The sequence below is a fragment of the Danio rerio genome, chromosome 23 (genome assembly GCF_052040795.2).
Source record: "Danio rerio strain M-AB ecotype USA chromosome 23, GRCz13ab, whole genome shotgun sequence".
NCBI lineage: Eukaryota > Metazoa > Chordata > Actinopteri > Cypriniformes > Danionidae > Danio > Danio rerio.
Window position 1 is genome coordinate 31,667,639 of NC_141043.1, and position 25,007 is coordinate 31,692,645.

General features: G+C 36.8%; 1 protein-coding gene across 11 annotated transcripts in view; it reads left to right on the forward strand.

The window, feature by feature from the left end:
- l1cama (L1 cell adhesion molecule, paralog a) overlaps window positions 1–24,960 on the forward strand; it is a 102,537-nt gene extending 77,577 nt beyond the window's left edge. For 5 of the 11 annotated variants that reach the window (XM_087305082.1, XM_087305081.1, XM_087305080.1 and 2 more), the window contains 23 exons: window positions 1,187–1,309; window positions 1,399–1,569; window positions 3,060–3,174; window positions 3,261–3,445; window positions 3,655–3,786; window positions 4,187–4,330; window positions 7,055–7,166; window positions 7,385–7,545; window positions 9,140–9,299; window positions 9,398–9,522; window positions 9,744–9,845; window positions 11,827–12,024; window positions 12,237–12,307; window positions 13,809–14,034; window positions 14,409–14,524; window positions 14,610–14,817; window positions 14,894–15,016; window positions 15,508–15,678; window positions 17,660–17,773; window positions 17,936–18,082; window positions 19,444–19,575; window positions 19,995–20,067; window positions 21,182–22,844. In XM_087305082.1, coding sequence (XP_087161208.1) covers window positions 1,187–1,309; window positions 1,399–1,569; window positions 3,060–3,174; window positions 3,261–3,445; window positions 3,655–3,786; window positions 4,187–4,330; window positions 7,055–7,166; window positions 7,385–7,545; window positions 9,140–9,299; window positions 9,398–9,522; window positions 9,744–9,845; window positions 11,827–12,024; window positions 12,237–12,307; window positions 13,809–14,034; window positions 14,409–14,524; window positions 14,610–14,817; window positions 14,894–15,016; window positions 15,508–15,678; window positions 17,660–17,773; window positions 17,936–18,082; window positions 19,444–19,575; window positions 19,995–20,067; window positions 21,182–21,437 — 3,365 coding nt within the window. In that variant the 3' untranslated portion in view covers window positions 21,438–22,844. 11 annotated transcript variants of the gene reach the window in all.
- The last annotated feature ends 47 nt before the right edge of the window (window positions 24,961–25,007 follow it).

Consider the following 25,007-nt stretch of genomic DNA (forward strand, 5'->3'; position numbering starts at 1 on the left):
TGCAGAGTATAATTACATGCTAGCAATTAACACACTCCAGATTCTCAGGCTGAAATGTATGAAAAAGTCTTGGTGGTGGTGGATGAGAAAATTCCATGTGTAAAGCACTTTGAGTGTCTATAAAGAACGATATAAATGTAAGGAATTATTATTATTATTATTAATATTATTATTATTATTATTTAGTAGGAATTTTGGTCCTCTCATCTTTGCAGAATTGTTTTACCTTTTTAAAAAAATGGCCTTTTAAGGTCATGCAACAGGATCTCACTTGGATTCAGTTCGGAGCTATGACTTGGCCACTGCAAGCTCGTATCTATCTATCTATCTATCTATCTATCTATCTATCTATCTATCTATCTATCTATCTGTCTGTCTGTCTGTCTGTCTGTCTGTCTGTCTGTCTGTCTGTCTGTCTGTCTGTCTGTCTGTCTGTCTGTCTGTCTGTCTGTCTGTCTGTCGTTCTATCGTTCTATCGTTCTATCTATTGTTCTATCAATCATTCTATGCATCCATCCATCTATCCATGTCTGTCTGTCTGTCTGTCTGTCTGTCTATCTATCGTTCTATCTATTGTTCTATCAATCATTCTATGCATCCATCCATCTATCCATGTCTGTCTGTCTGTCTGTCTACATGTGTGTGTGTGTGTTTATCTGTTTGTTGCTTTATTTGCCTGTCTTTCTGTCTAGCTAGCTATCTGTGAATTCGAAATTCTAAAGTTTTGTGGAAAAAGTTATTTTAAATGCTCTGGTCCACATTGAAAAATACAATTTAAACCAATTAAGTTGCACTACATTAGTTGAGTAAATGATTTAGTAGATTTTTTTTTAAAACAGAAACTATTATTTTTATTCAGCTAGCGCGCATTATAAGAAAATGTGTCATTTAGATATTTATAATGTTACAAAAAAGTGTTTAATACACAATAATCCTTTTAAATGTACCAAATCAGCATATAGAAATTATTTCTTGATCTGGCAAGCACCACAGAAACAAATTCAGCTTTGCCATTATAGAAAATAAACACACTTTAATAATTTTATATTCAAATATTTACTATAATAATAAACAATAATATTATTTGTACTGTATTTTTAAGATACTCTGAAACATTTTAAAATATCTTACTGTTCCCAAAGTATTAAATGAATGTGATGTAGATTGAATTGCTTCTCTCTTTCAGACACTCCCACTCTACAGAAGGAAAAGATCATTACAAAGAAGGTGGAGGAAGGAGAGAGTGTGGTGCTTCCCTGTAATCCTCCTAACGGCACTGTAGCTCCGGTCATCCACTGGATGGATAAGAGTTAGTCTATTTTTACTTTCTCCTGCTTTATTATGTTAAACATGAACTGCCTCTCAACATTGTCTATATTTCTGCTGTCTCTCTTTCAGAGCTGCGGCACATTCAGCAAAATGAGCGTGTGATTCAGGGTCGTGACGGGAACCTGTACTTCTCTCATGCAACTGTGGCAGACAGTAGAGATGATTACACCTGCAACATTCAGTTCCCCAGCGCACGCGTCATCAAGCTCAAGGAGCCAATCAAACTCACTGTTTTTTCCTGTAAGCATCTATCTATGTATCTATCTATCTATCTATCTATCTATCTATCTATCTATCTATCTATCTATCTATCTATCTATCTATCTATCTATCTATCTATCTATCTATCTATCTATCTATCTATCTATCTATCTATCTATCTATCTATCTATCTATCTATCTATCTATCTATCTATCTATCTGGCTGTCTGTCTATTATGTTTTCTCACCTACAGTTTTGTGAAAAAGCTTTTATATGTAAAAGTGTTTGCTCTCTACGTCTAATAACTGGTTGGCCCACCACAAAAAACTTACAATGAGTCTGTTACAGCTCTGTGGAGGAGTTTTAGTCCTCTCATCTTTGCAGAATTGTTTTACCCTCTTTGAAAAACTGCCTTTTTAAAATCATGCCACAGCATCTCAATTGGGTTCAGGTCAAGACTATGACTTGGCCACTCCAAAGTCTTCATTTTGGATTTCATTAGCCATTCAGAAGTGGACTTGCTGGTCTGCTTTATATCATTTTTTTCTGCTGCAGAACGCAAGTTCGCTTCAGCTTGAGGTCACCAACAGGTGGCTGGACATTCTCCTTCAAGATATTTTGGTACACTGGTTTTCGTACATTCATTTATCACATCAAGTCTTCCAGGTCTGAATCAGCAAAACAGCCTCAGACCATTACACTGCCACGTTTTACTGTTGGTATGTTTTTCTTTTTCTGAAACATGCTACTTTTACTCAAAATGGGGGACAAACCTTCCACAAAGTTCAACTTTTGTCTCATCACTGCATCCTTTAATATTGTTAAATTATTATATTGTTGTTGTTTTATCCAGTATTTTGACATGCCTGTTATTCAGCAATGTTTAATATTTACAGTAATTTTACTTTTTAGATAAGATTGCAATGATTATTGTTCATTTCATACCGAGCCTTTAATTATCATTTATAAGGGATTTTATAAATCATAAATAGTCCTAACTTTAGATTAGGTCACAAAGCTGTATGAAGTTGAGTTAATAAAGCATTTGTTAACATACAAAGTAACCATTAATATATGCCTGAAAAATCAGATGTATAAACGTTGATTTCAATAGTTTATTAATCATTTACTAACTCATTCTGAATGATGTTAAAAACCTCCAACTACTCTTAAATACAAATGGTTTGTCAATAATGCAATACTTCATTTAGTAATGAACAATAAATCATTAACAAAGTATGAAAGTACAATTATTAAGCACTTTATAAATGTGATTGTACTGTAAGTCAAGAATACAGCATTTGTAGCTGCAGGTATAAACAGCTTACTGATGTTTATTAATGTAGAGTTATTGCTTTACAAATAATGAATTCACTAGATGCTAATGCTTAATAAATGGTCCATAGTGTGTAGTTATTATAAAATGTTACCCATTATTATTCTTCTTCAACAGCCACTTACTGGAGCAGTTATTGTTTATCATGCTCTCTCCTCAGTTCCCTCAGTATCTCTGTTTTTGTATCTGCAGCAAACTCAGTGGTGCGGAACAGAAGGCCACAGATGATGCGTCCCACTGGCCCCAGCAGCTCCTACCTGGTACTCAGCGGACAAAACCTGGAGCTGGAGTGCATCGTTCAGGGCCTGTAGGTCAAACTAACGCCAGACCCAAAGTTGTGCTTATTTTAAAAGTCTCTTATTTGTTTATGTACTATTCTTTTTCTTTAACTAGTCCCTCTCCCAGTATCCAGTGGATCAGGAAAGATGGAGTCCTGTCTGAGTCACGCACCACCAAAGATAGCAATGACAGAGTTCTGCGCTTTCAAAATATCTCAGAGACTGACGGTGGCGAGTACCAGTGTACGGCAACCAATCCACAGGGCATGAGCACTCACACCTACAGAGTCACGGTGGAAGGTAGGGTATTCTTCACACTGTCGGATCACTTCCTCTGCACATTTACATTTAGATACAGGGCATGAACGCAAAATTAAACTTCAGTAGTTACAGAGTTACGACGTCAGCTTTGCAATGTATGATTACTTATTGCTTGATAGAAGCTTATTGGTTACTTTGCTTGGCAGAGACTTTCTGTGATTGGTTGTTTGTGTTTTGTGGTGATCCAGCTGCTCCGTATTGGATTAAAGAACCAAAGAGCCAACTGTACGCCCCAGGAGAGACTGTCAAACTGGAATGTAAGGCTGATGGCATTCCCAAACCTGAGGTCACCTGGAGCATCAATGGCATTCTACTTTCTGGTAACTAACTTATTGTCAATACAATCCATGCAGTAGGGTCTTCTCACACATGGCAGGTTTGGTTCAATTGATTTTATTTATTTGAATAAGTGTGGAGCGGCGCGGTGGCGAATATATATATATATATATATATATATATATATATATATATATATATATATATATATATATATATATATATATATATATATATATATATATATATATATATATATATATATATAAAGCATAATATGATCCATTTAAACAAATCATAGACATATAGATATGTTTGTGAATTACAGTTTTAGTGTATATTTTGCATACAGATGTTGAATAATTTTTCTCTGTTCACTTGAGATATGAGACATTGATTTACAGTCTTGGATCGACATACTGAGGTGTCATTTTGCTGTCATAGATATTGATCCAGACCCCCGACGCAGCGTGAAACATGGCGTTCTCACTCTGAAGAATGTGGAACTCAGCGACACTGCGGTTTTTCAGTGTAAAGCAGCCAGTAAACATGGATCTGTCCTCATCAATGCCTATGTCTATGTTATAGGTAAGGACATTTAATAAAGTAAATAAATATATATTTTTGTTGTGGTGTTTACTAAAGCATCATTCAGTGATTAAAATATCAAAGACTTGAAACACCCTTGAAACAGTAGTATTCAGCGCCCTCCATTAATATTATCGCCCTTGGTACATTTGTGCAAAGTCTGTGAAAAAAAACGTCTGTGTCGTTGACCCTTTTGATATTTTGCTTAAACTATTAACAAAAAGGCTTTGTGTGCCAATGTTCCAATGTGCCAATATGCACCCTGATGACCTCACAATATAGAGAACCTTGTGAGGTCATCAGGGTGCATATTCATTATGGGTAGTACAACGTATTGCCATTAGAGTCAGCAGCATGACACGCAAGTAAGTAAAAGTCCGTAGTAAATGCACACCTTGATCTGATGCGGAAGACAACCAAACATTTTGATGTCCTGTACAGCACCCAAAAGAGTTCTTGAAGCTTTGTATGAGCCACTGAAGTCACATGGGATGTTTTAAAAGTATTTTAGGTTCTTATTCTGGAGTGTAAAATCCGATGATTGCTGTCTAAAGAGAATGAGAGAGCTCTCTGATTTCATCTAAAATATCTTAACTTGTGTCCCGAAGATGAAGACCTCAGGGGATTGGAATGACATGAGGGTGTGTAACCTGGGTGACAAGAAAAAGGAAATTGTTTAACTAGTGTTGGGCAGTAGCGTCACTACAAGTAGTGACGCTACTAGTTTAACTACATTTCTCGTTAGCGTGGTGGTAGCATCACGACTTTCTTAATCAAATAGCTTTTCAGCAGCGAAACTATTATTTTAAGCAAGTAGCGCTGTAGCGTCCACACAAGTTACATTTGCTGATCGTGACCTCTAGAAGTTAAAACGCAATAACATTAATTCTGATGCTGTGCTCTAAAAATACTTGATTAATTCATAATAAGTACTATAGTAAGTGTGTGTGCGTGTGCGTGCGCGTGCGTGCGTGCGCGTGCGCGTGCGTGCGCGTGCGTGCGTGCGTGCGTGTGTGTGTGTGTGTGTGTATGTTTACTGTAGTGGAAAACTGTTAATTTTTACCAGTACCATTAATTACTATTAGTTTATGATAGTTACTAATGATACTACAGTATGTAGTGTTATTCATTAATGAAGAGTTGTGAATATATATACAATATAATGCTCATAATATAATGCTTTTATAATGCTTTTAAATGTGTAACACTTGGTTTTATTGTTTTGTTTTTGCTGTTATATACTATAATGTTTCTGTTTATTTCAACATATTATTTGCAGTAAATAATTAAACTGAACAATTATGCTTCACATGTTTTATTGACAGTTTTATTGAGCACTAAGACATGATTGACTTGGATTTAAGTTGCTCCGATTTAAAAATGAAACGTAAAAAAAATAGCTTAGATGTAGCTAAGCTACTTTTGCCATGTAGCTTTTAGCTTAGCTTGCTACATTTCCCAGAGGGAAGCTTTTAGTGTGGTTATGCTACATTTGAAGTAGAGTAGCTAATAGCTTAGCTCCCTACATTTCTCTAGTAGCTTGCCCAACACGGTTTAAACATGATCTACTATTTCATATGCATGCAGTAGAAACACATAAGTTATCATACCTGTCAACTCTCCCGCTTTTCCTGGGATTCTCCCGTATTTTACAGTTCTATCCCCCTATCATCCCGTAAAGGTATTTTCTCGTATTTCTCCTGTATTTTCAGTCTTTCTCTAAAGGGTGGCAAATAAACATTAAAGAGTCGAGCCTCCCATATGCAACCCATACCGCCGAATCACCAGGGGCCGCCCCTTGCTCTTAAATGCGAGTCTCTACTCTGCTAAAAGTGATAAATAGACAGTTTCCCAAACGATATTCGTGATTTGAAGCGAAGAAAAAGTCTGAGTTTTGGGTGCGTTTAAACAGATATACACATAATTAATAATAATAATGATATCTAAAGATGTTGATCTTGGTGTTTTTTTTTTTTAAACACAAATAATTTCATCCTAAATGAGCATAAACAGTTAGGAAAGCAGTCAAATGCTTTCATTATAACGTTAGATGTGTGCATTTTTAAAGTGACACCTGTTATTTAATGTAATAAAAAAAAAAATCTAAATAAATCATTCATTCATTGCTCTTTAATCAGAATGTGTATGGTATACAGTGAAGAAACGGCTATTGAGATTTGATAACTTATTTCTATTTCTTTATAGTAGCTATTAATTTTCATAAGCTGAACTAATTGCTGTTAATGTATACTATTTATTTTTTATTTTGTAAATAATAATAAAACCTAATACTGAACATTTAACGGTTTATTTACAACGAAACGGCTCCAAATGAGCATATTTTGACAATGTTGACAGGTAGGCATAAGCCATATTTTCATTATCAGGACAATACTTAAGAAATGTCTGTAAACAGAAGTCCTAGAGTATTTGTGTCTGTCTTGTCACAAAACACTGTAAAGGGGACAATTCAACTGTACAAAAAAGTCACCAAGATCACAACAGATATTTTCAAAGGTTTTCAACAACAACAACAACAAAACTCAAGCAATTTGTTTTTCTTCACATTCATTTTTTGCTCATCTTCACCAATGGTGCCAATAATAGTGAAGGACACTGCACCTGCAACCACCCAGAACATAACTGCATTGCAGCACAGTGTTAAAAAATGTATGTGGAGAATGCTGAAAGTCAATATCGGTGTTTTTTATTCTGCTTCTCTAGAGCTGCCTCCTCAGATTCTGACAGAAGACGGCCTCATGTACTCCGTGGCAGAGGGACAGACCACTGAATTGGCTTGCGAGACCTTTGGATCTCCTCGGCCCAATGTCACATGGTGAGACAGACTGGATCCTGTAGGGAGTCCTTTCCTCACATGCCAGAACTGCTTCAGCCAGCTGTCCTGATTATTGCTGGGGGGAAGCTGCTTTGTGGGAAGTCTATTAGGGCACATGGGCAAAATCACACTCTATAGTCAGCATTTCTAAATATTGGTGTTGTTGAAATGCTGCGTCCATGTGAAGAGGGTAAAATGATTATTTTGTGTGTTCACAGGGAGGGAGAGTCCTGGGGCGCTCTTGTAGCCAATCAGAGGATGATTCAGCTATCTGACGGTTCTCTACAGATCAGTAACGCCTCGCTCAATGACAGTGGCCAGTACACCTGCACTGTCAACAACAGCAAAATAACCATCACCGCTGAGCTTGATGTACTCAGTGCGTATTTTATTTTTCAAGTATTTATTTATAATATTTTCATGCAGCCAACAAACTTATGTCTAGTTTTCCATCAAAATGTTTTTTTAACACCGCATTATATGTAGCATATTTTCATTATTAGTGGGGTTTACCTTTAAGCAAATCCACTATTATTATTCTCCATACTTATTATTCTTAATTTCGGACAAAATATTTGGTTCGTAACTAGTCTTGCAGTTTTTGCCCCAGACCCTTAAAGTGGCGTCAACTCATGCTGTTTTATCTGGAATGGTGTGCTATGACTTTTATAAGGGGATGTGGTTTTTTGGCCCTGTCTTAACAACGAGCTGAAAATTGATGCAACGTAGCGCCAAGTGTGAATTTAGTAGAAATATGGGATTTGGAGAGGTTAGCAGCCTTAGTAAAAACATACCCCGCAATGGGGTAAATGTTTTACCCCTGGGGTAGTAGGATGTCCCAAAATATTACACTGACTTATCATTGGCCACTGAAATCCATTCATTACATTGACTCCCATTATAAATGTCACACATCAATAACATTAAATAGCAGTGTCATACAGACTTAGGGCTGGACTTATTTGACATCTCATTTTGATAATGAAGCTCTTAAGCCACATCCCAAACCCATTTAAACACTCCTAATAACTGATCCCATAGACTACTATTATAACAGGCCTAGAAGCACCTCTTTGAATAGCAGTGTCAAAGTTCACTCTGTAACCACAACCATAACAACAAAACCAAGTACCCTAGCAACCATTTATCAACAGCTATATCTAAGCATCATAACATCGTAGAGACACATTGCTTGACTCTTTTAACTCATGCTAGCAGTGACTAGCTACATGCTGATAATGATTAGCCAAGTGCTATAACATGCTAGAAATGCTTGCTATGTATTACAATTTGATCAAAATGTATGTGAGGCTTGCCTAGTAACAACCCAGTCTACCCTAGGAACTGCCTAGCAACCATCCAGACTACCCTAGCAAACACCTAGCGACAGCGTAGTAATGTTTTAGCAGCTGCCTTTTGACCACTCATGACACCCTAGCAACGCCTTATCAACCACCTAGCAACCACTCAGACCACCATAGCAACCACTTAGGACACCATATCAATCACCTAGCAAAACCTTAGCAACCGCCTAGTGACCACTCATAACATTCTAGCAACCACCTAGCAACCACTCAGAACACCCGTGCAACCACCTAGCAACCAATTAAAATGCATTGTTTGTACCCCATCTATTTGCCACGGCAAACCCCACTCACATTTTCTTTAGGAATAGTACAACTCTAGTTATTATTATAATCACCCCATAAAATGTCTTTTTCTAAACAAAATGGGCAGTTATGCTTAAAACAAGAAAAAAATACATTTGTGTATGTGTATTTATATATATATATATATATATATATATATATATATATATATATATATATATATATATATATATATATATATATATATATATATGTATGTATGTATATATGTATATATGTATGTGTGTGTGTGCATCTATCCATATGTATATACATTCACACGATATTTAGATATGTTTTATGAATAGAAATGTTGCCTCCTAGATAAGACAGTGATTGTGAAGCCTCCTCTGGCTCTGCGAATTCAGCGGGGGAAACCGGCAACCCTCACCTGCGAGTACCAGGTGGACTCCAGACAGGACCTCCCTCAAGTCCAGTGGAGGAAGAACACGCAGAAGCTTACAGAGTCCTCGGATTCAGACAAGTACGCTTCTTCAGCAGAACACTTCAACTAGGCTTAATATGAGCTGTATAATGTGATCTCATGAACATTATTATTAACCACAAATGAATGTATCTCAGGTACATGATAGATGAATCCACCCTCATAATACCTGAGGTGGAAGAAGAGGATGAAGGGACTTATACATGTGAAGTCATTACCACACTGGATATGGCTAAAGCTAGTGGCTCCATCACTATCGTCGGTAGGTAACTGACATATTCTGCCTGTTTTCTATAATAAAGCATCTTGGTATGGATCTATATACAGTAGCTCTCTCTGTGTTGCATTGTGGTGTTGTTATGTGACCTAGAGAAAGGACAAAAGGACATGTGTTGCTGTAGGGAGATTGAAGAAATAACCTTTAAAATCACACATGACTTGTTTTTACTAGCCTCTCACCCCCTTGTCCTCTTTGTCAACCAGACCGACCAGACCCTCCGAGCCTAATACAGATGACCGAACCCAAAGAACGTAGAGTCACTCTCAGCTGGACACCAGGAGCGGATCACAACAGCCCTGTGCTAGGTGCAGTATTATGTTCTTTTTGTGTTAATGCAACAGTTTAACTGTTCGCAGTCGATATTTGATGCATGTTCATTATTTGAACTGCCTATTGATTTTTTTTCTCACTCTCTAAATGTCACATGTTGAATTTGTGATGGTTCTCTGTAAAAAAAAAAAATGCTGGGTTCCACACAATCCCTTTATGTTGTCCCAACGCAAATCGATTGAGTTAACTCGAGGGTTTTTACTCTTTTAAGTTGATTGAACATAAAACAATTAAGTTGTCCCCCCAAAAACCCTCAATAATTGTGTTGTTTGAGTTAATTTTAAAGATGTTTGAACAAGAAGCAAATTTTTTTTGAGTGTAGAGCAAAGTGTGAAGATACAGTTTGGTTGCCGAAAAAATAAATAAATTGGGCACGTTTGTTAATGTGTCTCTTAAAGGTACAGTATGTAATTTTCTCAGCTAGAGAGCACATATTCTCAACAAACAAAAGTGTGGAATAATGGGAGTTGCGGTCGTCATTACAGCCTCCTGCAGGAATCTTGTTCATGGATGAGCTGAAGTTTTCAAAACTTATTATCATAGTAGTATAAGCAGAGTAAGGCTGTTAAAACTAATTGAGACCGCTGAAGCAATTCCGCAAAAGCAGCAACGCTTTTATTATGCCACAGTCTACCGCTTCCAGTTCTTCCAGTCGTGATCACATGGGAAAAATCACTGCTGTTTATTATACCAAGTGGAGTTTATTTATAAACTAATTTCGAGAGGATCATCATGTGTTTATGATTGCTTGCGGCTGGTCCCGCATTATCCAATTAATAATCAATCAGACGATTCCTAAACCACTATAAATTCCTCATTCCATAAGATGGGTGGCACTGTGGCCCAGTGGTTAACACATCACTGGTTTTAGTCCTTACCAAGCCAGCTGACAATTATGTGCAATTTTTACACATTCACCCCGTGCTCATGTTGGTTTCCTAATGGGTTTCTTGGTTTCCTCCCACCATCCAAAAACATACAACTTAAGTTAATTGAATAATCCAAATCGGCACTATAGACATGCTCCTAGTAAATAGTTATCTCTTAAGAGCAATCACTATCTGTTGATTAGCTACTACAGCAGGGGAGTTCTCCAGATTTACCTGAGCCTTAAACTCCCCTCTCGCCTTGCAAACGGTAGGGAGCCCAGGGCTTGAGGATCTTATGAGCTCAGGGCTCTCTCCCGGGACAGCATGCCAAACAAGCTTTTTAATCAATCATCAGCTAAGTGTGAACTCTTGAAATATATTTTAGGTTCTGTTATAATGCTGCTCTGTGCCATCTATATTATACAACATATTAAATTTCATTTGGTGTTTCTCTATTTTCTATAAAACTAAACCAGAAATCGAGGTTGTGTGACATCATTAGCCTGACCACACAAAATAAGGTCCATGTCACTAGTTAAAATTGCTTATTTCTCTAAATTTGAATATTCTTTGAAACATTTGGGATAATGCAAGTACATAAATCATCAAAATATAAACACTGTTATAGTATTTTTTTGGATACTTTAATGAAAACAATCTTACATATTGTGCCTTTATGTAGACATTTCAAAAATGTATAAAAGTTTTATTTTCATTCCAAGCTGCTCATACATGGCTATGAAAAGTGATTAATAGCAAATTATTTTTAATATTTAAACATGTTTTTTAAAATAATTATTAGCTTTCTATCAGTTCATGAACCACAGTTAAAAAAGAATTTATTCCATGGGATTCATGCAATATTGCATCAGCCCAAACTTAGGTAGCAAACCCAACTTTTGGGTTAAAATTTTAATTAAAAAAAATTTGTTGTGTTTGTTCATGTTAATTTATATTTGAGTTGAAATAACCCTGCACTTTTACAGTATACATTTAGTGCCCAAATACATTTTGGTGTCCAGACTATAAAAAATGCGTGACGTTTCCTTCTGTTTTGTGTGTCTTCCTTCATGTTTATTTTTCCTAGAATATTTGATTGAGTTTGAGGAGACGGGATCTGACAGAAAGGAATGGGAAGAGCTCAGCCGTGTGTCCGGCAGCAGTCAGCGAGCTACTCTTCCCCTAAAGCCCTTCATTTCTTACCATTTCCGAGTCATTGCCATTAATGAAATCGGCAAGAGTGACCCCAGCATGGTTACAGAGGCCTATTCCACACCAGCTGCTCGTAAGTAACACTAAAAAAGCAAGAAAGCGAAGCAAGAAAAAAGAAAGGGCTTGTACTGCTACTTTTGAATGCATTTGTTTTGTCTCTTCAATCGCTGTATGACACTTAGGATTTGTGTTTGTATCTTCTCTCAGTGTGTGGCTGACATGAAGTGACAGTTTTATTGCCATGTTAGAACGGCTTTGAACTAAATTATGATTTGTCCTCTACAGCTCCAGACAGCAACCCTGAAGGAGTGCGCAGTGATTCCGACGAGCCAGGCACCCTTGTCATCACGTGGAAGGTGTGTGCGCTATTCAGCATTTAGAGAAACCAGAAGTGATTCTGTCATCATGTATTCACCCTCATATTTTCTCATGTTTTTCTATGCCTGCATGTTTTTTTGTTTGTTTTTTTTTCCATTGAACATAAAATAATATGTGAACTGGAGCAGAACTTGGACTACAGCACAGGAGCTGAATTTGTCAGACTTTAAAAGTAACTAAAAAGTTACATAAACTTTGCACATAAAGTACATGTGAAGGTTATCTCATGTAATATGTTAGAAAAGTCTGATCGATTTACTTAACACTTAATCCAAAAATGACCCCCCTGACAAAAAGTCTTGTTAATCCCAAAGCAACAAATTATAACTTGACTTCTAGTTGATCTTTTGGAAAAGTGGCAGAGGGAAGATTTTTCAGATCAATCATCTGTTGAACTGCATCCCAATCATAACAAATACTGCAGAAGACCTATTGGAACCCGCATGGACCCAAGATTCTCATAGAAATCAGTCAAGTTTGGTAAAGGAAACATCATGGTTTGGGCTTACATTCAGTATGGGGGGCGTGCAAGAAATCAGCAGAGTGAATAGCAACATTAACAGCCTGAGGTATCAAGACATTTGCGCTGCCCATTACATTACAAACCACAGGAGAGGGCAAATTCTTCAGCAGGATAGCATTTCTCATACTTCAGCCTCCACATAAAAGTTCCTGAAAGCAAAGAAGGTCAAGGAACTCCAGAATTGGCCATCCCAGTCAGCAAACATGAACACAATTGAGCATGTCTGGGATAAGATGAAGGAAGAGGCATTAAAGATGAATCCAAAGAATCTTGATGAACTCTGGGAGTCCTGCAAGAACGCTTTGTGAAAGTTATTTGAGTGATTGCAGAGATGTATGTATGCAGTCTTCCAAGCTCATGGGAGTAATACACAATATTAATTCTGTTTCCACTGCACCATGACTTTATATTTTATACTGTACATTATTTCTGTTAAGTGACAAGACTGGCATGTAGTAAGCATGATCATTTTATTTTGGTTTGCCTTTCTTATAAGCCACTTCTGATATCAAATAATCAACTAGAAGTCAAGTTATTATTTGTTATTCCTTAAACTTAGATTAACTTAGGCGACAAGTCATTTGTCAGGTAGTGTATATACATTAAACAATATAAATTCATTGTAGTCAATCAGTTCATGTTAAACAATGCTTAAACAATTGCCTTGAAAAGTCTGATTTATTCTAGTTGATCTCTTTATCCTAAATGGCCATCTCAATTTATGGTTGTAGCTATGGAAAGTCTGATTTATTATAATGAATCAGTTCATACTGAGTGGTCATCTGATGCTCTAATATGTAGTTTTGAAAAATATGAATCATTGAATGAATTTGTTTTGTTCAAGTAGTTGTAAATAAATAAAAACAGTAATATGTTCTGTGAGTAACTGTATTTGTTTGAATCTTGTTTTCAGACAGAAATAATTTTAGCTCATGTCTGATTCTGTGCTCTTGCAGGAGATGGACAGGCGTAGCTTCAATGGCCCAGATTTCCACTATAAAGTGATGTGGAGGAAAGTTTTGGGCAGCGGTCCATCCTGGCACACCAAAGACATCACCTCTCCACCCTTCGTTGTCACAGATGTGGGCAACTTCTCAGCATTTGACATTAAAGTGCAAGCGGTTAATGAGATGGGAGAAGGTCCGGAGCCCAAATCAATTATTGGATACTCTGGGGAGGACTGTAAGTTTACTATGATTGATATATTTGCTGCTTGTGAGCGTTTTTGTTTAGATCATTTCAGTCTCAGTTCACCCCAATTAAGCAGTGATTTTAGTTTGGTGTTAATTCTAATGCTGGCTTCTAAATTATATAAAAAGTCAATGCAAATGCACAGATAGAGGCAAATGATTGCTATGTTGTGTGAATGACGTGTAATATGTGACGTGTTTGCTGTGGAATTGTCCTCAATTACATCTAATGTGCAAAAACAAAACAAAATAAAATTCATCAAGGAAAAAGATTCTGCAAGTAAACCAGAGTGAGTGACAGTGCTTTGCATCTTGTGTGAACTTGTGAAGCATAAAATGTTATGGATGTACTTTTCTCCCTGTCAGACCCACTTGAGGCTCCTCTGGATGTGGGATTGATTCTGATCAACAGCACTGCTATTAAAGTGACATGGGCGGCCGTGAACAGGGAAACTGTGAGGGGTCGTCTGCAGGGGTACAAGGTAACATACTGTGACTGTAATAACCTTTGTCAAAAATGTGCGATGTAAAGCCTCTTTGACACATTTTATGTCATCCCTCCTGTAGATTTATCTGACGTACTTAGGCCCAAAAGGCCAACACCTCAGACGGGAGCCAAAAACCACATTTGTTGTGACGACAGACAGTAATGAGGAGAAGAAGGTTTTGGGAGATCTGCAACCGTTCTCCCATTACAATCTGGCTGTAAGTGTCTTCAACTATAAAGGAGAAGGACCCCAGTCTGAATCCATCTTATTCTTCACTCCAGAAGGAGGTAAGCACAACAGACAAACAAGTCGAAATAAATAAGAAAGGGCCATGATTTAAATGCTATCATTTGTGCTTTTTAGTTCCGGGTCCTCCATCATCTTTGATGTTGGATAGCCCATCAGAAACAGAAATGACAGTGCACTGGACTCCGCCCAACCAGCCAAATGGAAACCTGATTGGATACATCTTACAGCATCAACAACGTGCGTTCATTCATTCTTCCCAGAAGAATTATGAGTAGTGAACGTTATAAGCAGAACGGATGTAAGCAGATAGTGAAGAGGTGTTCTGACTGAGTTTCATGATTGAATTTGTGATTAGACAATAGTCCATAGATTTACTCTGAAGGAATACTATTTAAATACTTTTTTGGCCAGTAACATACTTGGCAAACTACCCTGAACACCCTAGACATCACCTAGCATTTACCAAAGCAAATCTATCTATAAAACTATTCAAAACACCGAGCAACTGCATACCAACCTATTTTAGCACTCAGAACACCCTAGCAATGTCTTGTTAACCGCCTATAACATCTAAGAAACTGCACAGCAACACAGTCAAACCATTTACAACAAACTAAAACAATGAACTTGTAAACTGTATTAAAATCCCAAACTACTCATCTTAGAGGCAGCATAACAAAACAAAAAGTAACATTTTATACTCTTTTCTTTCCTTCATTTTTCTGCAGTTGATAATGATGCCAGCCTTATGCAGGTGGTCAAGATTAGTGACCCCACTGCTTCCCACTACAAATTAAAACTGGACCCTCACAGCCGTTACCGCTTCTATCTGCGAGGATACACGGCTATCGGAGAAGGACTGCCCATCATCAAGGATGGAGCCACCACACTGGATCCAGGTCCAGCACTTTAATCATCACTCAGTTCTTTTTATTCGAACTGTACATAGATGTTGAGTTTTACATAATGATGAAATGCTTTCACACATTTTAAGGATGTAATAACAGCTAGATGCTATGTGTAATGTCTGTGATTGTTCTATGAACTTCTTATTCATGTCTGGTTTTTCCTGTTTTCTTAATTCTTTGCTTGTTGTCATGGTTACCCATTTTGTTCACCTGCCACTTGTTTTAGTGTCTTTGGGCCCTATCATACACCCGGCGCAGTGTGGCGCAAGGCGTGGCGCAGTAGTCTTTTGGTAGTTTCAGCTTGGCGCAAGAGTCGTTTTGAGGCGTTGCGCTACGCTGTTTATATAGCAAATGCATTAGCGCTCATTTGTGTGCCCATAGGCGTTCTGGTCTAAAAAAGAAGACGTTCTGAGGCGGACCGCTGGCGCGTTGCTATTTTGATAAACTAAAATAGATTTTTCATTAGACCAAAACAAACCCGGTCTAAACTCCGGCGCAGAGTTGCGCCTCGCTTACACATAGCTTAATCTGCACAAGAGAGCAATAGGCAAATAGCTTTACATATGAAAAAATGTAAATATTAAGGATATATATAGGATATAATAAGAATAGATATAGGATATAAATATAAAGGATTAAAATATTACAAAACATACTATTTTCTAGCCTAGATAAATTTGAAAAATCACTGCTTTTATGTTTTCATCTCGGGAGGCTTTTTCAGTTCATTCATAACAATTTGCTTTTGTATAATGTTATTATTATTAGCAGTATTATTTATTATATCCATATTTATATTTGTTTTATTAAAAACAAGCTTAGAATTGCCCACCTGTCAGGTTTTAGACCATAAGGGACACAGCATGTGTTTTAGGATATAACTCAGGTTTTTGAAGACATTTTGTTATTATTATTCATTTATTAGTTTGCTGGAAATTAGAACTGAATTTAGAAATAGTTTTGAAACTAATATTTGCGCTTAACAAACAAAAGTATTTATTTATAGACTAATTGATGTCTGTGGGTGGTTTCCCTATCCAAGAGCGAATGTGAAAGTAGTTCCATTATCTCTCATTCTCACGCAGTAGATGCTCTGTTTAACAGTTTTCTGTTAAAAAACTGTTAACTGTGAACTGTTTGCATGTGAAATGCTCATTTTTTCCACTTAGACTTACTTTGCGTCCTGTAAATAGTGAATGCGCTCTTGGTGCGACGCAGATGACTCTTAAAGGGAATGGGAGATGAGACTCAAATTGGTTTATTCTCAAAACACACCTATAACTCATTAAGAAAATAAACTCAACCCATTTAGACCATGCGCCACGGCGCAAGGCAGATTTCCCATCCTTAAATTAGCAAAAACGCGTACTGACACGCCCTGAAAGCATTTGCGCCCTGCGTTTTGCGCTCTGCGCATGGCCCGTCAAAATAGAGCCCACTTTGTTTAAGCACAGTGTTTGGTTTAGTATCTATCCTTTATTGTATTTACAAAGCTTTTACAAAGCTCCTACATACTGGTTTGCCTTTTGTAGAAGGGTGAGGTTAAATTGGTTCAAAATAACTGCTTCATTTGGTGCCAACAGCTTAATGGGCAGTGTGCCGACATACACTACCTGAAAAAAGTCTTGTCGCCTATCCAAATTTTTGGAACAACTAATAATAACTTGACTTCTAGTTGAATATTTGGTTTCAGAAGTGGCTTATCTGAAAGGGAAAGGGAAAATACGCTTATTTTCTGAAAATAAAATATAATCATGCCTTGATTTTTAATTATTTAATTAGGAAAATAAGGTTTGACTTTGCTTAGACAAAAGTCTTGTCACTTAACAGAAATAATGTACAGTATAGAATATAAAGTCATGGCGCAGTGTAAAAAAAATATTGCCCATGAGCTTGGAAGACTGCATCCATACATCTCTGCAATGTTTTGAACAATGTTAAAGTCTGACTTGTTTTGTTTCTCTGTGAACAGTTCCGCCCTCCGACATTAGCATATCGACTGGAGAGACATCAGTCAACCTGACCTGGGTGTCAAAAGAAAGACAGAGGAACGTGGAATTCTTTATTCATTACCTGAGAAAGGATGGTACGTGACACACAGACAGGATGTGATTGAGAATGACTGAACACAAGCTTGTTCATGAATAACACTATAGAAAAACAGCCGCTTTATTGGCTGTTCTGTTAATATGTGCTTGTGTTTTTTAGAGAGGGAGAATTTGTTTTGATTTTCATTGTATCTGTCCAGGCCCAGACAAATGGGAGAAATCTGAAAAGGTGAACAGCACTCAGTCTTTCTACACACTGCATGGGCTCCAGCCTGGATCCCAGTACCGGCTGAAGATCGACTTTAACAACACTAAATGGGAGCAAGAGATCCAGACTGCAGGAGCTAGTAATTACAAAACAGCCCATTTTTTCTTTTTAGAATCAATTAGACTGTCCTGTTTATGTACAGATCATGAAAGAAGATGCCCACTTAAAGATTAGCTCTTAATGGAGTGCACATTATGCTTTTTATGTAACTTTAATGGTCTTTGAAATAAAAAAATAAAAAGTTTTAATATCTTTGGAGCTCTGAAAAGAGATCAGAAATAGTGTGTATAATGGAATATCACATGATTTGAAGCCTTGACAATTGTGGTCACTACAAAAAGTATTCTCTTTTTCAAAAGAAAGTCATGGTATTACCATTCAAAATTTGGGGTCAGTAGATTTTTTAATAGTTGAGTTATTATTAAAAGTCTCTAAAAGAAATATTTTATGCTCACCAAGGCTGTATTTAATACAATTAATGTGTTTATATACTAGTAATAATAATAATAATAATAATACATTTTATTTATATTGTGCTTTTCTCAAACTCAAAGTGCTAACAAGTGCATCAAAACACAGAAGAACATGAAATACACAAAGGTAAAAAATGAAGAAAAAAAATGTTTAAAAGAAAGCCTAATAAGTTGTAAGCAGTAATAAAAAGATGAGTTTAAGAAGTTTCTTAAAACAGTCCAGGGAACTGGCGTTCCTGATGTTTGTGGGGAGGGCATTCCACAATTTAGGTGCACAATAGGAGAATGCCCTGCCTCCCATGGTGCTAAGTTTGCAACAGGGCTGAAACAAGGTGAGCCCCGAAGCAGAACGTAGATTGCGAGAGGAAGAGGAGGTAGATATCAGGTCACATATATAATCAGGAGCAGAACCATGTACAGATTTATAAGTTAAAATTAAGGTTTTAAAATTGATGCGTGACTTAATAGGCACCCAGTGTAACTGCTGAAGTACAGGGGTAATGTGAGAGCGAGATGATGTGTGGATTAACACACGTGCGGCTGAGTTTTGAACATATTGTAAGATCTTAAGTGAATTGGCTGGCAGACCCCCAAATAAAGAGTTACAAAAATCTAAACGAGACGTAATGAAAGCATGAACATAGCATATATTTTAATGTAGTTTCTTCCTGTGATTGCAAAATGTCTAGTCTTAAGTGACAGTATTCCTCAAAATCATTCTAATATGCTGATTTTAGGATTGGGTTAATTTATTTAGTGCTTTAGTAATATTATAATCTTATCATATGTTGCTTTTTGAAACATAATTTAGGTAATTAAAATGTCAAAATCATAGCATTTTTCAAGAATTTGAGATTAACATTAAAAGTTATGACAAAAAATTATTGAGTTGTGTTTGAAACAACATCAGAAAGTGTAAATCCTGCCATATTATAAAATAATGCATAATTTTCCCATTGTTTTTAAGGAGTCATGGAGGTGAAAAGTGGGTTTGTAACCGAGAGCTGGTTTATTGGACTCATCAGTGCCCTCGTGCTGTTGCTGTTGGTACTGCTCATCCTGTGTTTCATAAAACGAAGCAAAGGTGGAAAATACTCAGGTAAAATACACCCACTACAGCACACCATTATAATCTATTAACAACCCTTAATAGTGCATTTAATTAGTGACGAAGCCTAAAGTACACTTTGGTTGATATGCGCACAGTGTGTATGACATCACTGGCACACTGTGGAACCTGAGCGGGAACACAAACAACAAACTATTAATGATGACAAAAAAAAATCTGCAATGACAGGCATACAGTATAAGGGAAGTGTATAAACGAAATAGTAGCAACTTTTTATACAAATCCAAAGACATTATTATCACACATAACCTTTTATGACACTGGATAAGAATAAAACTGTGCATCTTACAGTGCTGAAATATGCAAAACTGAAGTTTACTCTAAGCTTTAGTCATCTCTGACTGTACTAACAAATGCAGAAATATCCCTTTATTTTGTTCTTCTTACAGTTAAAGAAAAGGAAGAAGGCCAAATAGATTCTGAAGCTCGGCCAATGAATAATGAAGCTTTTGGAGAGTACAGGTGTGGTGAAGTTTGTTAGACAGATTATTCTACAAATTTCTTGTTTCTCCCTGTTTCTTACGCTCTTCCATTCTCTCCTAAATGCTCTTCCTAATCATTTGCAGATCGCTAGAGAGGTATGCTTCGCTGTCGTGTCGTTTTTTGTCTGCATGGCTTTATCAATACTTTCCCTTGCATGCATGAAGTGTGCATTTTTTGGTCTTGTCATTAGTGCTTTTCTTTTCTAGAGTTTTTGTCTTGTTTCCAGTCTAAATATCTAAATATTATAAATAAAAGAAGCAATTTTTAGACAACTAAGAAATAATGTTTTATTTCCACGCAGAATCTGTGCATATAGTACTCACAGATTTTTGATCCCATCGTTCAGTCTATTTATTTACTTATGTAAATCTGTGAAAATATTTATTTATTCAGTTTTTTTTTGTTATTTTCAGTAATATTTTGAATAATATACAAATGTTTAGATAAAATATGTACAATACAATTTGTAAAGTAATACTTTCTGTATTTTAGTGGATGCATTATATGAGAGAACTGCTATGAGAGTAGCTTTGTTTATCAAACAAGTGGTTCTAGTAGAATCTGTTTTATTTTTGTATTCTTAATATTATTTTTTTATTTTATTTACAGTCAAAAGTCATTCCACAAAAATCTGCAGATTTTCTTCTGTAGTCTATGCAGAAACTGAAAAATAAAATCAGCAGGTTCTCTCTAGGCCTAATAAGAGTCAAAATGAAGTGAATTTTACCTTAAAAAATAGCCAAATAATGTGGCAGTGGGGTAGGAAAAGTACATTCATTTCAAACAGAAAACAAGATTATTTTACTTAGCCCACTGCCATATTATTTGACTCATTTGTATGGGAACACTCACTTCATTTTAATTCACTATTAGGCCTAAACAGAACCTGCAGATCCCACTGGCTTATTATTTAACGTGTCTTAAAGAAAAACTAAATTTTTACTTATTATTTCTAAAGACAAAACAATGTTTTTTTTTTCACTTTTAGATATTTGTACTAGAAACACACAAAAACTTTAAGAAAGATTTATTTTGCAGTGTATTATGTACTGTATATTTATTAATATTTTATCCCCTCTCTCTTCTTGCACAGTGACAATGAGGAGAAGCGTACAGCCAGTCAGCCGTCTCTGTGCGAGGACAGTAAGCTATGTACCGACGATGGTCTAGACGACTACGCCAACAGCAACAGCGTGCAGACCGAGGTCATCATGGACGAGTCGCTGGCCAGTCAAAGCAGCGGAGTCAGAGATGTTCCTGATGCCGAGACTCAGGAAAGTTCCCCTCTAAATCCTGCCACAGCCATCTCTCACCATGGCCTGCCCAACTCCGCCGCCCTCCTTGACTAGCCGGGCGAGCCTGAGACCAAACGTGGATTCACACATGTGCCCACCTATTGCAACCGCTCATGACTGACCAAATCTTCAAAAACCCACAATAACGAGACCTGCACACACAACAGATGCCAAGAAAACCTACCAGATGCACTGCTGGAACTTACTTCAAACGTAATTGGACCAACACAACACTTTTAAACATTCGACAGACGTATAACAAATAGACTGCCATGCTCGTTGTTTACAGATATTATCTCATTTTACAATATAAAATAGGCCGTTTACAGTTATACAAATGTAAAATTAACATCTCCAGAAGAGACTTCTTTGATAATCCAATGACTACGAGCTCCTGTTGCAGACGCCAAATCAAACATGGAATCGTTTCACCTGTAAGTCAATAAGAAGCGTGGAAGGGAGGGTGTGAGGGCGAAAAAAGAAGCCGAGGGCCTTCAAATCCTGACTATGTGCGTTGTACGAGCATATAGACAGCATGAGCTGGTTATACTGGTTGCAAAATTTAATCAACTTATTGTGTTTTGTGCGTCTCTTCCATTTGTTTTTATTCTTTAAAGACTTGCCTGAATCATTTTATAATTAATTTTTTACTTATTCATTTATTTTTCTACACAAGATTCACTTTTGTGTTGTGTTTTAAAGGTGCTGTAAGCAATGTTAGTCATCGTGGAACGTCTCAGATTTAACCACACTCATTTCCAAAACCCATACTCAGTACAAACGACTGTATTTTTGTCGTAATTGCCGTCATTTTGAGATGTTAGTACATGGCATTTAAATGGAGCTGTTTTTTCCCTTAAATTTAGAATTATGCTTTTTAAGGCAACACTAACAACACCTAAATATAGTGCCTAAATGAATCTGTGGTGGTCCGTTGGTGCAGCAGCCCAGAAAATTGTTGTAATTACAAGTTGTGTGAGCTGTGAGCACGTTTTACTACTGTAGTTGAGTCTGGTAATTATGGTAATTCTGATATGACATGAGCAGATATAAATATTACAGTGATTAGCATGTTTAGCACTGGTAGATGCTTTAACTACACTTTTCATAAATTAATCTGACCAAACAGGTGACACGGTGGCACAGTGGGTAGCACAATCGTAGCAAGAAGGTCGCTGGTTTGAGCCTCGGCTAGGTCAGTTGGCATTTCTGTGTCGAGTTTTCATGTTCTCCCTGTGTTTGTGTGGGTTTCCTCCGGGTTCTTCAGTCCAAAGAGGTGGTATAGGAGAATTGGGTATGCTAAAATTGACCGCAGTGTATGTGTGTGAATGAGTGTGTATGGATGTTTCCCAGTGTTGGGTTGCAGCTGGAAGGGTATCCGCTGTGGAAAACAGGATAAGTTGGTGGTTCATTCCACTGTGGCGACCCCAGATTAAAAAAGAGACTAAGCCGAAAAGAAAATGAAAGAATGAGTCTGACTAAACAACTCCACTTGTTATAAAAAAAAAAAAAAATATATATATATATATATATATATATATATATATATATATATATATATATATATATATATATATATATATATATATATATATAACTAGTGTCCAATTCATTTGTGTGGACTTGTAATTTTGATCAAACCTAAATAATAATCTTCAAATCCATTTTTTCACAATCAACTGGGATCTCGCATTCAGATCTAATCTATTTTTTTTCTTCCATACACAGTGCCATTCTATTAAATTTGCTTAAGGCACCTTTAAGCCATCTGTATGTTGATCTGTTGTAATATTGTCGTGATTCAATTAAAGATACATATCGACGTCCCCTCAGTTACGATTACAGAGTACCATAGTGTAAATACATGAGATGCAATGACTCTACGACATGATCGTTTATAGCAAGCTGTAAATATGAGCATATGAGCATCTATCAATTAGCCAAATACAGTATTATAATCTCTTTCATCATCTCCATTGGTTCCTGTGCCTGCCTACGACAACATACTCACCACCATCCCTCATGTTTCTTTCTCCCTTTGTATGTCTGTTTTTTTTTTCTGAATTGTATTAAACTGTATTTATCGGTTCTCTCTTGCAGTCCTGTTGGTTGTAAAGCCATAAGAATACACACGTAAGGTGCGTAGTTGTGAGGTCATATTGAGTTAGATAGGGTTGTAAGAGAGTAACTCACACTCGCGGTTTAGTTCGGTTAACGTAAAATGCAATCATGTATTGGCTTGTGTCTTATTACAGAGAATGTATGCTTTGTTTGGATGGGATTTGTTCCATACCAGTATACCAAATAGCATTTGTTCCTTTTTGTTTTTTTAGGTCATTCGATTTAACGTTTGATAAACAAATATAGCAGATTATAGCACTGAGAGAATCTATGGCACATTTGGTATTTCTCAAGACAGGGGCACAGGGGGAAAAACTCAGATGAATGTAAATATAGCCCAAAAGATTGTTTGTTATGACGTTGGAAACGATGTGTCGTTGATTATGTTTAAGGTTTTGAAATTTGTTTTGAGTTTTGTAACATTTTTTAACTTTATAGTAACTTGTTAGTTGTGATTTGAGTGTGGTAGATGAGTAGTAAATAGTTTAAAAAAAAACTAAGAAAAAAAAAGTCCTTTGATAAATAAATGTTACAAATTTTGAGGAAAAAAAAGCTGATTGGATTAAAAAAAAAAGCTAATTAAAGCAACCGGCAAAACATGATTGCGCTTATAGTTTCCCAAGTGCTGAAGAACGGCAGTATTGTGTGTATCTGATTTGAATCTATTGCTGCATAGAGGAGGGACGCAGTCATCTTATTTTCACACTGCACACACACACACCTCCGGGGAGCAATAGAAATGCGCTGACTCAGATCTTTAAGAACACTGTCTTGCGGTGGGCTTTTTGCAGAGATTCCCAGCAGCACTGTGGGCTCGCTGTAAGGGCCAGACTGTCTGATCTGTGTTAGCTTCCCTCACACAAGCTGTACAGACACACTCAGGACAAAAGTCTCTTAGAGATCTATTTTCTTAAAGGAGGGGAAAGTGATGCAAATGATATTCAACTCAATATTCAACAAAACTGCTGCTAGACGACTTGTGTATTTTGTCAGTGTCTCGACTGTGTATTGAACTCGGAAGTGAATTGACTCTCGGATATCCACTATACTGCCCTCTGCTATTGCAACTAAAAGTGGGTGGGAGGGCACGGTTTAAAGCTTGACTAGCGAACAAACGTTGCCGTTTCTGTTGTTACTTGTCAAATGTACGCATTCAAGCTCATAATGCATCTTAAACTGTAGGCTTAATGCATAAATAAGCTTGACATAATAGTCTCTTATTCCTCTTGTATGTTCTGTTTGTTACTGCATATGATGTGAAAATAAATGAAGGACCAGTTAAATGAGGCTGTGAGATTGTATTGGTCACATTTCCCCTGTGGTGTTTGTGAACTGGAGGGATGGTAAAGGGGGGAAGCGATGTTAACTACAGTAGATATGAACTGGATTTGGCTATTGTATCTGCATCATCAATCAGCAGTGTAAGTAAATGCTTCTTAAATAAAATGAATGGAATCATTGTTTGTTTATGTGCACATCCATCACAATATAACATACAAATAA